The sequence below is a fragment of the Helianthus annuus genome, chromosome 6, assembly GCF_002127325.2.
Source record: "Helianthus annuus cultivar XRQ/B chromosome 6, HanXRQr2.0-SUNRISE, whole genome shotgun sequence".
NCBI classification, from domain to species: Eukaryota; Viridiplantae; Streptophyta; class Magnoliopsida; order Asterales; family Asteraceae; genus Helianthus; species Helianthus annuus.
This window is the reverse complement of record NC_035438.2, coordinates 3339076-3353051: the sequence shown is the minus strand read 5'-3', so window position 1 is coordinate 3353051 and position 13976 is coordinate 3339076. Positions and strand designations below refer to the sequence as shown.

The 13976-nt window shown below is 37.3% G+C and overlaps 2 protein-coding genes and 1 non-coding gene across 3 annotated transcripts; 2 read left to right on the top strand and 1 right to left on the bottom strand.

Moving 5' to 3' along the window:
- The first annotated feature begins 683 nt into the window (after positions 1–683).
- On the top strand, positions 684–5951 carry LOC110864383 (probable DEAD-box ATP-dependent RNA helicase 48). The gene is made up of 10 exons (XM_022113433.2): positions 684–1916; positions 2008–2114; positions 2267–2322; positions 2415–2639; positions 2719–2925; positions 3476–3559; positions 3677–3772; positions 4163–4378; positions 4965–5147; positions 5249–5951. The coding sequence occupies exons 1-10, from the start codon at positions 748–750 to the stop codon at positions 5477–5479; spliced, it is 2574 nt and encodes an 857-aa protein (XP_021969125.1). The 5' UTR covers positions 684–747; the 3' UTR covers positions 5480–5951.
- A 978-nt stretch (positions 5952–6929) lies between these two features.
- On the bottom strand, positions 6930–7002 carry TRNAA-AGC. Its single transcript has one exon. It is a non-coding gene; the product is annotated as a tRNA-Ala (tRNA).
- Positions 7003–10135: 3133 nt separating this feature from the next.
- Positions 10136–11967, top strand: LOC110866078 (lichenase; the record flags this gene model as incomplete). The annotated part of the gene is made up of 3 exons (XM_022115428.2): positions 10136–10187; positions 10871–11411; positions 11535–11967. Coding segments are annotated over 3 exons (1026 nt in total), but the record flags the coding sequence as incomplete, so codon positions are not given.
- Positions 11968–13976: the final 2009 nt, after the last annotated feature.

The following is a 13976-nucleotide window of genomic DNA, read 5'->3' as shown; positions in this document are numbered from 1 at the left end:
CCTATCTTATGTGTGTTAAAGTTATTATTTTTTGGTTTTATATACATGTATATGTGTAAAAATATATTTTAATGGTTAGGTTCATTGGCGCGACTCTCATCATAGGTCTTATAGTAGATGTCGCCCAATGTATCCTCTGCACGGATCAGGGAACGTTGCCTTGGCTTCTTCCTTGAAGCATCTTTTCTGGCATCCGCACCAGACCCCAAGCATCTCCACTACCAGCAGCAGCATCTCTTGAAACACGTCCCCAAACATTATTACACCACCATTAAAGCCGACACCAAACTCTACCATTGCCATTGCAATCATGAGCTTTAAGGGAGGAGAAGGGAGTGAGACCATGTTTTTGTTTAACCAATCACATATATATTTTTTTAAGTTTATTTAGCTTTTAGTTAAATCATTACGTTTATGTGAAAGTGTGCTTTAGTTAATAGTTAACAGCCTACATGACACTCTAACAATGACGCGTAGTTAAACGAGCCAAACACGGGCAAAGATCCGTTCGATTCGGTTCAGCTCGTGAACAACCCCATTCTTAAGTCAACAAAAGGTATAAATTTAGGAGTGTAAGTATATAGTCCGTGTAACCAGAAACTAACGTGTGTCTATGTAGCAAACACCTAAACAAAAAGGGCTGAAAATGTAAATATACAAAAACCATCAACTATCAAATCTGCAAGAACACCCCTTCAAAAATCAACCGTTTAAACCCTAAAAACCCTAACCCCTACGCCACCTAAAATGTCCTCATCAACCATCTTCCACCACCGTTCTAGAACCATCTTCCGCCACCACAGCCTCACCATCCTCCGCCACATGGGCGGCGGTCCACGCACCTTCCCCGGCGGCCTGAACAAATGGCAATGGAAGCGTCTCCACGAAAAACAAGCCAGACAAAAAGAACAACGCCTTCTCGATCAAGAAAAACAACTCTATCAAGCCAGAGTCCGATCCGAGATCCGCTCCAAACTCGCCGATCCGGATCCATCCGTACACGTTAATTCACCCAATTATAAACCGTTATCTCCTAAAGAACATATTAAAACCCTAGCGGACCGGTTCATGAAAGAAGGTGCTGAAGATCTGTGGAATGAAGCTGATGGTCCAATTAGTTCCGTTAGTTCATCTTCTAAGCAACAAATAGTAAGAATTGAATCTAATCATAATCCAATTGATGTGAAGAGAATGTTATCTGGTCAAAATAGTCAAAGTTATAGTGTGAGTAATCAATTGAGTGAAAATTCTTCACGTTTTGGCTATAATAAGTTTAACAGTAGGCGTTATTCTTCGTGTTTGTATCCGGATAACCAATATAAGTCGTTGAACCTGAACTTTAGGAATTATTCTGCGAGTTTATATCCAGATAACCGATGTAAGTTGTTGTACGCCAGACGTTATTCTTCGTGTTTATATCCGGATAACGGTTATAAGTTGTGGAGCCTGAATGCTAGGCATTATTCTGTGTGTTTATATCCGGAAAACCGATATAAGTTGTTGAACGTGAACGCTAGCCATTACTCTGTGTATAATTATTCAGTTAGGGCTTCTAGGTTTAGTTACAGGAAGAATGATAGTTCGTCGAGTGACGGTACGGACGATGATGAGGGATATATGATGAAGGAGAGGAGGGATGGGGATTTGAGAGGGGTGCGGTTGAGTTTGGTTGGGTCGGACGGGGAGGGGAGTGATGAGGAAGGGAAGGGAAATGGGAAGAAGGGGGTGATGATGAGTAGTGCGGCTTTGGGGAAGTATGATGTTAAGAAGACGAAACGGATACCATTGAAAGCGTTGGAAGATGAGGATGATTTGTCGCTGCATGTACAGGTTATTCGGAATGAGTTTAATAAGAGACGGATGGCTGAGAAAGATAGGGAAATGGGTGATGATGACTCGATCCTTAGTCCAAAGAGGTCCGTGTTGTTATTTTTTCTGGTATAAGTATGTAAAAAGACAAGACCTTTTAGGCTCTGCGTTGACAACGGAATGGGGATTTTTTTTCAGGTTTGATGAGTGCAATATATCTCCGTTGACTGTAAAGGCGCTTACTTTAGCAGGCTATGTGCAAATGACCAAGGTTCAAGATGCTACGATATCTGCATGCCTTGAGGGTATGGGGCTCACTTGTCGGATCTTTTTTGTTGTTAATTAGCTTATATCTCTCTCAATTTGTTATCGTATGCTCCAGCTTCTATGTGACTGAAATGAATATGACATCCTCCAAACATATCTTATGCTAATGCATTCAGTGGTTTGCTAACAGGCAAGGATGCTTTAGTCAAAGCGAAAACTGGAACCGGGAAAAGTGCTGCTTTTTTGGTACATGAAAAGCTCCTTTTTGTTTATATATAAGTTAATTACTTTCTAGCCCTTTTCTTTTCTGGTTATGCAATGTTGTTAAACACAAACAGCTCCCCGCAATTGAAACAGTTTTAAAGGCTTCAGTTAACAATACTGCAAAGCGGGTCCCACCAATATGTGTTCTTATTCTGTGCCCCACAAGAGAACTTGCTAGTCAGATAACTGCAGAAGCTAATGTATTGCTAAAGTACCATGATGGAGTTGGTGTACAGTCACTTGTTGGAGGTACTCGATTCAAAGATGATCAGAAACGTCTAGAAACAGAACCATGCCATGTATGCAACTCTGTTTGCTCATTGTTACATCTCATGATGATTCAGTTGTACAAGCTGAAATGTTCTTTGTCATTTGCAGATTATTGTAGCAACTCCTGGTAGATTGCTGGATCACATTGAGAACAAATCGGGATTCTCTGCACGTTTGATGGGATTGCAGATGCTCATACTTGATGAAGCAGACCATTTACTAGACCTTGGCTTCCGGAAGGACATAGAGAAAATCGTCGATTGTTTACCTCGTAAACGGCAAACTTTACTCTTTTCTGCAACACTTCCAAAGGAGGTTAGCATCTTTAGTTTGATTTGTTAGGAGTAAAATGCCATTTTTCGTCCCTGAGTTTTGGCCAGTTTTTCGACTTTCGTCCAAAGGTTTGTTTTTATGCATCTGGATCCAAAAGGTTTGAAATCTTGTCATTTTCATCCAGCTCGTTAATGCCATCCATTTTCTCCGTTAAGTCAGGGGTATTTTTGGCTGTTTTTGCTAACTTAAAGGGCAATTTGGTCTTTTTCACTTTCTGTAAAAAGACCGAATACTCCTGAAAAAGAGCGAATTGCCCTTCAAGTTAACAAAAAAGACGAATATACCCTTGAATTAACGGAGAAAATGGATGGAGTTAACAAGCCGGATGAAAATGTCAAGATTTCAAACCTTTTGGATTCAGATGCGGAAAAACAAACCTTTGGACGAAAGTCGTAAAACTGGCCAAACCTCAGGGGCGAAAATGGCTTTTACTCGATTTGTTAGCATCTATCTTTTTTTGATAGTAAAAGCATGATGAGCTTTTGATTTCATGATTATTATTGATCACTTGCTGTTGGTACACAATCTGCAGGTTCGGCGAGTATCTCAACTTGTTTTGCAAAGGGAGCATGCTTATATTAATACAGTTGGATTAGGTCCAGAAACACACGATAAGGTGTATATTGTTGACCAATTGTTCGGCTGTGTTTTCTATACAGAATTTTATTATTTTTGCGTTGTTGCAAGGAACTGGTTTTGATGTTTAGGTGGCTTGTTTTAATAACCGATGCAGGTCAATCAATCTTACGTTATTGCACCGCATGAACAACATTTCCAAATAGTACACCATCTATTAAAGGATCACATTTTTCAGGTCCCGAATTATAAGGTATGATGCTTATAATTGATATAATAGAGTTAATTACTATTTTCGTCCCTGTGGCTTGTCAAAAATCACTATTTCAGTCCATTAGTTTAAAAATTGCGATTTCAGTCCCTGTGGTTTCACTTTTGTAACCATTTCAGTCCACCTTGTAACCATTTTAGTCCCTGTACTTAACAGAATAATGGATTGAAATGGTTATGAAAGTGAAACCACAGGGACTGAATTGGTTACAAAAAGTGAAACCACAGGGACGGAAATCGCAATTTTTAAACTAATGGACTGAAATAGTGATTTTTGACAAACCACAGGGACGAAAACAGTAATTAACTCTTGATAATAATTTGAAATTCGTAGCATATGTTGGACTTACAGTGACAACTTATTATTTCTCAGGTTATTGTGTTCTGTACTACAGCAATGATGACGTCACTTATGTTTTCGCTTCTCCGTGAGATGAAAATGAATGTCAGAGAGATTCATTCTAGGAAACCGCAGCTCTACCGAACTCGTGTTTCTGAAGAGTTTAAGCAAGAAAACCAGCTTATTCTAATTACCTCGGATGTGTCATCTCGTGGAATGAATTATCCTGATGTCAGTCTGGTAATTCAGGTAAAAAGAACAAGATATAGAAATTATGATATCTACAATGTACTTTGCTAATAAAAAAAAGATAGAGTAAAATGTCATTTTTGTCCCTGAGGTTTGGTCAGTTTTGCGACTTTCGTCTACAGGTTTGTTTTTTTCACATCTGGATCCAAAATGTTTAATATCTTGCCATTTTCATCCGGCTCGTTAACTCCATCCATTTTTCTCCGTTAAGTCAGGGGTATTTCCGTCTTTTTTGTTGACTTAAAGGGAAATTCGGGTTTTTTACTTTATGTACAAGCGTTTAGCATAATGTACAAGTTGTCACTTAAAGGGCAATTCGGTCTTTTTCACTTTATGTAAGAAAATACCCGACTTAACAGAGAAAAATGAAATGGATGAAGTTAACGAGCCGGATGAAAATGACAAGATTTCAAACCTTTGGATCCAGATGTGAAAAAACAAACCTTTGGACGAAAGGCGCAAAACTGGCTAAACCTCAGGGACGAAAACGACATTTTACTCAACCATCCTTGGTTCATATATCGAGAATGGCATCACTAGATCGTTTAGCTTTTTGTTGTGTTTTGAAAACTTGTATCGTGAGCAGGTGGGTGTCCCTGTGGATCGTGAACAATATATAAATCGACTTGGAAGAACAGGGCGTGAAGGTAAAGGCGGAGTAGGAATATTGTTACTTGCACCATGGGAAGAATATTTTCTTCAAGATATCAATGATCTTCCTCTTCATAAATCTCCGTCACCACATTTAGATCCAGATATGAAATTAAAGGTTTGTTTTTAATTAAACGTTCCATGTTAATTCGAGTTATTTCATTCATATACCATCAAGGGGTGCGGGGTGCTTCACTAATTGGAAAATTTGACTTGCAGATTGAGAAGTCAATGGCGAAAGTTGACCCGAGTGTGAAAGAGGCAGCATATCATGCCTGGCTTGGATATTATAACTCGATCAGGGAAATAGGTAGGGATAAAACGACACTAGTTGAGCTAGCCAAGGTTTTTTGTGACACGATTGGGTTAGAAAAAGTGCCTGCACTCTTTAGAAAAACAGTGCTCAAGATGGGCCTAAAAGATATACCAGGCATTCGGGTTCGAAAATAGCCCGCCAACCCGCCCTGTTTACTTGTTTACGGGTCCTAGCATAATCTTCAATCCAAGAGTTCATTTGTTTTCCTTTTCTTGCGTTTGATTATGTACATATAGCTAGGGATGAGCATTTGGTATCAAATCCCGATCCCGAAAATACCATACCGAATTTTTTCGGTACCGGAAATGGTATCCGCTTTTTGGCATTTTCAGTATCGGTATTTTCGGGATCGGTACCGGTAAAATACCGAATTTTACCTTCAAATACCGCTACCGTACCGATACCATACCGACATATTTCGGTATCGGTATCGGTACCCAGTTTTGGCGAAATTCGGGATCAGGATTTTCGGGATCGGGACGGGATCAGGATTTGCTCATCCCTACATATAGCTGTTAGAAATGATCAAATATGAGAGGGGTGGGTATACTCCTTAGTATTGCAAGGGAATTGGAATCTTGTAATATCATGTGGGATCTTTAAATATCTTTCTAGAGTCTTACAAATTTTTATTTTTTATAAATCATACTAAAGAGTTTTGAGTATGAATTTATTATTACTAATAGGGTTTCTTTATTATTTACATTTTAAGGGGCATTTTCCGCCACATCAACATAACGGCCTTTCAAAAGAATTTGTAATGCTTCCTAATGCACTTTCAGTCATTACTTTCCAATAGCTTTTTTCCATTGTTGGCATTATACTAGAAATGCCTAGACCTCTTCATGCTCATATAACACCCAGGGGATCAGTGTTGGGGGTGCTATGAAGCCTTTTTGCACCTATACAATATCCATTGCGCATGGTTTTAGAGGGGGTTAACTATTACGGATGATTTTTAAGGCTTAAAAAGTTAAGTTTTGGTATTATTTAATGCATAACATTTTCAAGCAATTATACGCCTTTTGGAGTCGTGTAATCTTGAAACACTTCATTTAAATGATATGAGAATTCTCTGTGTCCATACCCAACGTATATACTCTCACACCTATGCTCCATTACTAAACGGAATCACGAAGCTTCATGTCACGATCCAGAATGTACATGGAATTAAGATTTAGATCCTAGACTTAAATGTTTGTTCATCAATCATAGGTTAAACCAACAAGAACATGGAAATTTCGATGCAAACCTTAAACAATCATGCTAGACACATAAAATTTGAACACAAACTAGTTTTCGCAAGATGAAACAAATACGACATGATTAACCCATTTTTTTCATATTACCAAAGAAATTCGTGTTAAGTCAGAAATTCGTGTCTGCAAGATGAAACAAATACGACATGATTAACCCATTTTTTTCATATTACCAAAAAAATTCGTGTTAAGTCAGAAATTCGTGTCTGAAATTAAGACACTCGGTGTGACTCAATTCGTGTTAAGTCAGAAATTCGTGTCTGAAATTAAGACACTCGGTGTGACTCAAAACAAACCTTTCAACATAAAAATGTTGAATAAAAAATGGAGATGCGGGGTATCGATCCCCGTACCTCTCGCATGCTAAGCGAGCGCTCTACCATCTGAGCTACATCCCCATGATGTGTTACTCAACAGCCTCATTGATTGCTATAAAGTGCAAATGTATTAAGTTAGAAACATATGTGTCACATTTGTAGTTAAGTAAATATGACTTATTAATATTTCTTGTTCAATTAACTCGTTTTGAGTTTTCCAATTCCCTAGAGTGTCCCGATAATCAACCATGCAACGTTAAAGTTTGATGATGGCGATGAAAAAAGCGAGGAAATTCAACATGGCAATATTAACTCTATGTTGAAATATGTTCACCTAGATTCAAAGAACCATATGGAAATTGAAATTGGTCTTGTAGGACTAAAGATTGATTATGATAAACATACGGAAAGTTTGTTTATGTTCGTTCATTTAATAAATGGACGAACATGAAAAAAAAAATTGTTTAGTTTAATGAACGAACATGAACACATGTCTAGTTCGTGAACGCTAGTTCCTTTAAGTTTATTTTTTGTTTGTTAGTTTACATATATTTATGTTCATTTATTTGTTTGTTTAACGAACGACTATGAACACATGTCTATTTCGAGTTTTCTAACCGCCGATGTGCATTTTTGCAAAGAAGTAAAATTCTTTTTCATCTTCCCCTCTACGCCCTCTTGAAACCATTCAAATTAAATTTGGATTCTATGTCTTCAACAATTTTTAAAAACTATGTCTTCGACATTCAAATTCTATACACATTAAATAAGTAACTAGTTTCGTCATGTGTTACAATTCTATGAGTCCAATATTCTTTTTCTATTGTTCTCATTTCACCCCTTCATGCTATCTCTTATTTTTGCAAATACATCTTCACAATATCGTTTTATAATTCCTAAATAAATATATATTTTTTTTTTGAATGGCTAACATTACTCTCCCAAACTCCTATTTTACAAATAACTCACCCTTACTTGGGATTGAACCCAAGACCTCCCACTAAGAGGCAAGAGCCTCTACCAAGTGGGCTAGCCCCACTTGGACTCCTAAATAAATATTTAGGATGTAACTTTCTAATATACAAGTTGTTGATGGCACTGGGAAGAGATAAACGTTGACTTATAACCATGGGTCATCGCATTGGTCACAGACTAGATATGAGACATAAACTGCCAGTAGGGTTAAAGAACCATAGTCAATGATGAAGAGAATATGCCAATGTTTGAATTAGACAATCAGTATTAGAACCTTAAAGTAGAATTTAGAGTAAACTTCCGTTTTGCTCCCTGTGGTTTGGTCATTTTAACGGTTTTGCTCCAATAGTTTAAAAATAGCCATTTTCCTCCCTGATTTTTCTAACTTATCTTCATTTTGCTCCCAGCCTCTAACTCCATCAGGGAGGAAACTGGCAACAAACTCGAAAGATTAGGGAGCAAACTGGCGACAAACTCAAAAGATCAGGGAGGAAAATGGCTATTTTTAAACTATTGGAGCAAAACCGTTAAAATGACCAAACCACAGGGAGCAAAACAGAAGTTTACTCTAGAATTTATATCATTATCAATATTTATTTATTTATTTATTTTGGTACATTTAAAGTTCCACAGTCCACTTGCTTAGTTGCTCAAAATTAATAATCCCCCTCCTCAACATGTATATTTTTTAATGGTTTACTTGCCTATTATATAAAGAGACCATCATATGTTACATTTTACATAACCAGATATGTCTTCCATGGCTACTCTTGTAACAACTGTCACTAAAATCCCTAATTAGGATGGTAATTAGCTATTAAGGAAACCCTAATTGAGAAACCCAAGTGATTCTACACAAACCCTAAAATTTTCAGAATTTTCAGAATCAGGATCAGGGCCCCTAAAACTCAGGGGGGGATAAACCCTAGCCAACGATTATCTTCATAACTAATTATAAAAATCGAATTTTAAGAAACTGACAACACAGCAAGTCTACACGCATGAAGGGCTACTCTATGAAAATAGGGTGGTCACTCGCGTAGCGCGACGCCTAAGGGGGTACCCCCTCGCGCTACGCGACGGTGTCAAAATCTCAGTATAAATAGCAGGGGTTGGGACTTGAATTTTGGCACTTGAACGACGAAAATCGGAGTTACGTAGGTCGAGTTATAAGCAAAACAGTCCAACACACACACAATTATCGAATCGCTGCCGTAGAACAGGGTAATTACTCGATCGCTATTACGATTCAGTTTCCAGAATCAATACATTCAAAGAATGTCTAAGTGCCGCCCACATTGGGCTATGCTTTATCGTTGTCGATAATTCGATAATGAGCCGAAGCATTGTACTTTGTCGTTGTCGATAATTCGATATACGAGTTGAAGTACTATACTTTATCGTTTGTCATTTTGATAAATGAGCCGAAGTATTGCACTTGGACATTCATTGTCAAAATTGATCTCGGGAAATTATCGTAACTGCTGTATTAATCACTAATCCTGTTTTGTGTGCATTATTGTTAAATTAGAAATAATCAAGGCTAATCAGTAGGCTTATACACTGCTCGTTAAATCTGCAATGTGAGTCATTCTTCTTTTTATCAACTGTTTTACAATACTCCAAATTATTTTCAAAATGTTATAATTACAGGGACTAAGTCGTGGATATCTTGATCTATTGGTTAGTGGGGTATTGTGCACATTACTATTTCTCCCAGTTAGGTTCATTGACCTACTAGGGAGAAACGTCACTATTAGAGTTCATTGACCTAATAGTGGTATGACCATCGTCACCATTGTGACTTGTCACCATTGTGACAGAAAGCCAGATAAAAATAAGATATGAACCATTGTAATCGCTCTTATGCTGTAATTTATAACTATGGGTCATTTCCTAAAAACTGAATGAACTCACTCAGTATTTCCCCGCTGACAAAACCTTTTTCAAACATGTTTCAGGTAATCTGTTGTGAGCAAAGAAAAGTGCCAGGAAGCACTACCAGCTTAGAAAAGTGGCTCAGTGTAAATAAATAAAGAAACATGTTTTGGAAAATAAAGATTTCCATTGAAATCACATTATTGTAAATTACTGGGTTTTATCCCTAAATTATGTAATGAGCAGTTTTAAATACTAAAGATCCTGTTTTAAAAAGACTTCCGCTGTCGCCTAAATTAAAATACCGCAGGATTTCTGTTCCGCGGCTCCTGAAACGGGTCAAACCGGGTCGGGGGCCGTGACAACTCTACTTATTATTTTGGGTCTCCTTGCTTCGTTCCTAGATACAACAGGTTCGTCATATCTCTCTCTCCCCCTCTGTGTTCCTGAGTTTAATAAACGAAAGAAAAGAAAAGAAAAGAAGAGAAAAGAAAATGAGTAGACTGGAAAAATTTAGTTTACTACTTTGTTCCCGAGTTCAAAAGAAAACGTAAGGATTTTATGTATTAAAAATCCTTACCTTTAAAATCTCTCTAATCTGGAAGGATTAAAAATGAAGAAAAAAGACATAAGTTTTCCTTCAATTTCTCTTCTTTTCCTTCCTTAAAAAAACTCTGGAACACAACCTTTTTTTGACATCCTTACAAATCATTTATTTTCCTTTGTTAAATGAAACTTGGGAACACAACGTTAGCGTTTTCGATTTTTTTTTTTTAAATTAAGGAAATAACTACATGGTCTTAGGGTCCGTTGACCTTTCATCGACAAAAAGTTCTTTCGAGTGGGGTATTTATCGCCTTTGTTTAGTATAATTTGATATTTAAATTATCACGTTCAAGTAGTTGAAACCAATTGTAAAAAGGTACTAATTGTCACATTTGAAGAATCAAATATCATTGCTAGAGTAGTTGAAACCAATATTGATTCATTATCTTCTTATATAATGTAACATTTTATAAAAACAACTCGCAAAACAAAAACATTAAATGACTTATATGAATAAATCGTTAATCTATCTATCTATATATCTATGTAGAATCACAAATTGGAGTATGTTATGGAATGCTTGGCGACAATCTTCCGTTAGCGACAGATGTCATAAGTTTATATAACTCAAACGACATTAGGCTGATGCGACTCTATGATCCTAACCAAGCCGCTCTACAAGCATTGAGTGGATCCAACATTGAGGTTATGGTAGGGGTCCCAAATTCAGAACTTTCATACGTTGCTGCAAGTCGTGACAATTCATTTGATTGGGTGTGGAATAACATTATGACTTATCCGGATGTTAAGTTCCGTTACATATCAGTTGGAAATGAGGTTAAGCCGTCTGATGGCACGTTGGCTCCGTTGGTGTATAGTGCATTGACCAACATCCGTGAAGTAGTTGTGTTTTATGGCCTCGGGAATCAAATCAAAGTTTCAACTTCGATTGACACGACCTTGATTGGAGCCAATTATCCTCCGTCGCAAGGTGCATTTAAGGATGAAGTTAGGGCTTACATTGACCCGATCATCGCATTCCTAGTCGCGAACAATGCGCCATTGTTAGTCAACGTCTATCCATATTTTAGGTATGTTTTTCTTCAACATATTCATAACTATAATGTTTTATTGTTTGTTGAGTAAATACAAATAAAGGCCTATTGAATAATGGTTAATTAGATTTTAAGTCCGTGTTATATTTTGTTCCTTAGTTATGCGGACAATCCAGTAGACATATCGCTAGCGTATGCTACTTTTACTTCTCCTGGTATCGTAGTTCAAGACGGAGCACTTGGATATCAAAACCTTTTTGACGCAATAGTAGATGTGGTGTACTCAGCATTAGAGAAAGCTGGGGGGCCCTGGGTAGAAATCGTGGTGTCTGAAACCGGATGGCCGTCAGCTGGTGCATCTGCAGCAACATTTGATAATGCACGCACATACTTAAGAAATATGGTTGCACATGCACGATGGGGCACGCCTAAGAGGCCAGGAAGAGCCATAGAGACATACTTATTTGCCATGTTTGATGAGAACAATAAGGAACCTCAGATCGAGAAAAACTTTGGATTGTTTTATCCCAATCAAACAACAAAGTATAGCCTCTATTTCAATTCTATCCAAAAAGGGTTCGAGTCGATTTAGAGTTGGTTTATCGTGTTCTTGATGAACATAAAGCGTACTTCGGAGGGTGAATTTGAACATTTTTCATGCTTAATGATGCATTTGTATTTTCTTGTATTTAAAGTTGGACTACAATAAATTTAAAAATAAAAAGCCCAAACATTAGTGGGCATTAGGCTCATGAAAATATGAGAATGCTGAGTGACTTTTTTTTTGGTGTTTAGTTAGGATGGATAAAAAATGAAAAACCAATAAGAACTGAAAAAATTAAACAGATATATAGTTTATAAAAATAATATATATTTTAAATATTCTTTAAAAGTCTGGTAAAATTCTAGTATATTAAACTATTAAAGCGACCCAACTTGTAAAAAATAAACGAATTTTTTTTTACATATAACAGCCACCCAACTTGTCAAAAAATATATGTTTTAATCCATGAGGATCATAGTTGCAGTAAACTAGAGGGACGGATAGTGTAATTTACTCTCAAATAAAGAAATGAGTGAAATGTTATTTTAGTCCATATGTTTGTGTCATTTTGTCAGTTTAGTCAAAAGGTTTTATTTTTGCCTGCGGGTCCAAAAAGGTTTCAATGTCGCCATTTTAGTCCACTAGGTTAACTTCATCCATTGTTTCTGTTAACGAGAAGGGCAATTCAGTCATTTTATTTGGCCGAATAGCTCTTCTAGTTAACAGAACTACATGTAAAATAACCGAACTGCCCTTCCCGTTAACAGATTAAGTTAACTCAGTGGAATAAAATGGCAACAGTGAAACCTTTTTGAATTCACATGTGAAAAATGAAATCTTTGAAATAAACTGACAAAATAACCTAAACCAGATGGACTAAAATGGGATTTAACTCTAAATAAATCGGTAATAATTATTATTAGGGTTACAGAAAGAAAGAAATAGTTTGTTTGTACGTCAGCCAATGGCCCTGCTGTGGAAAAAATCAAAATCGGTGCTTCGATTATGTGATTCTTCTTCTTCTTCTGTTAATTCAACAACAAGAAGATTTCTTGTGTCGATCGTGGGGAAAACAGAGGATGAAAGGAAGGCTCTTTTCGAAGCGGATAACATTAGATATGGCAGATCCTTCAAGACCGTTGAAGAGAAGGAGAAGGTTTTTCGGTTTTGGAAGGTGATCAGGCTCATTGAACACCCAGACCCCAACGATAAGCTAGCCTTCCGGAACCTCCATGGAAGGTAATATTCGCTACTTTGTTGCTGGTTTATTTGTTGTTTGTCATCTGCTGCACAAGCTCAGCCGCTTTCTTTGTTTTCGCTGCAGGGTTGATCGGGATTGAGATGAAAGTCGCTTGGACTCTCAGATTATGCTTTCTACCTTAACTTATTTTCCTTAAGCTTTAGACTCTTGAATTCGCATTTTATTTTGGCTGATGGTTTGTAAGTCGACTGTTTTTATTTTGCACTTAGGTATTTCTTCGCACGTGGTGGTGTTTTGTTGCGTAATAAAAAACCATCGCTTGGCATTAGGTTACCAGTTTTAGTTACTAGTACACGCGTCTGTCGTGACATACATAGCGTAATAGTTATTTACAAAGCATACAAAACTCTCAGTAGGAACGGCTTCATGGTGGTCGAGCAGGTTTAAACCGCCTTCCCATGCCGTCTTATGTTTTGATGGTCCAACGGATTCAACACCGGATATATGTCCGCTACGTTAAACTTCCTGTCTTAACGACCGTTTTAAATCCCCGATATCACCTGACTCGTAGGTGGTCACGTTTAGCAACACGCATATGTCGGACATCATGTTGACCGCCACATCGAATGCCAACTTTCCTATGTCTACACCTGTGTTCTGCCAACGATCACCAACTAGAATGAATTTTAGATTTACTCTTAGTTTAGTACCTTCAAAATGATCTCATGTTCGGTCAACATAATGCCCTTTTTTAATTATAAAACGATTGATGATAAATGTTTTTGATATATTAAACCCATGGTATAGATCTAAAAGATAGGCGTTACCGAAAACGCTATCAGTATTCAAAAATCAC

What these genes read in the sequence shown, in the direction of transcription:
- LOC110864383 (XM_022113433.2), top strand. Translation starts at nt 748, where the DNA reads ATGTCCTCATCAACCATCTTCCACCACCGTTCTAGAACCATCTTCCGC. An exon ending in GATATCTGCATGCCTTGAGG is followed by an intron (nt 2,115 to 2,266) that starts GTATGGGGCTCA and finishes GTTTGCTAACAG; the next exon opens with GCAAGGATGCTTTAGTCAAA. An exon ending in ATCCAGATATGAAATTAAAG is followed by an intron (nt 5,148 to 5,248) that starts GTTTGTTTTTAA and finishes TTTGACTTGCAG; the next exon opens with ATTGAGAAGTCAATGGCGAA.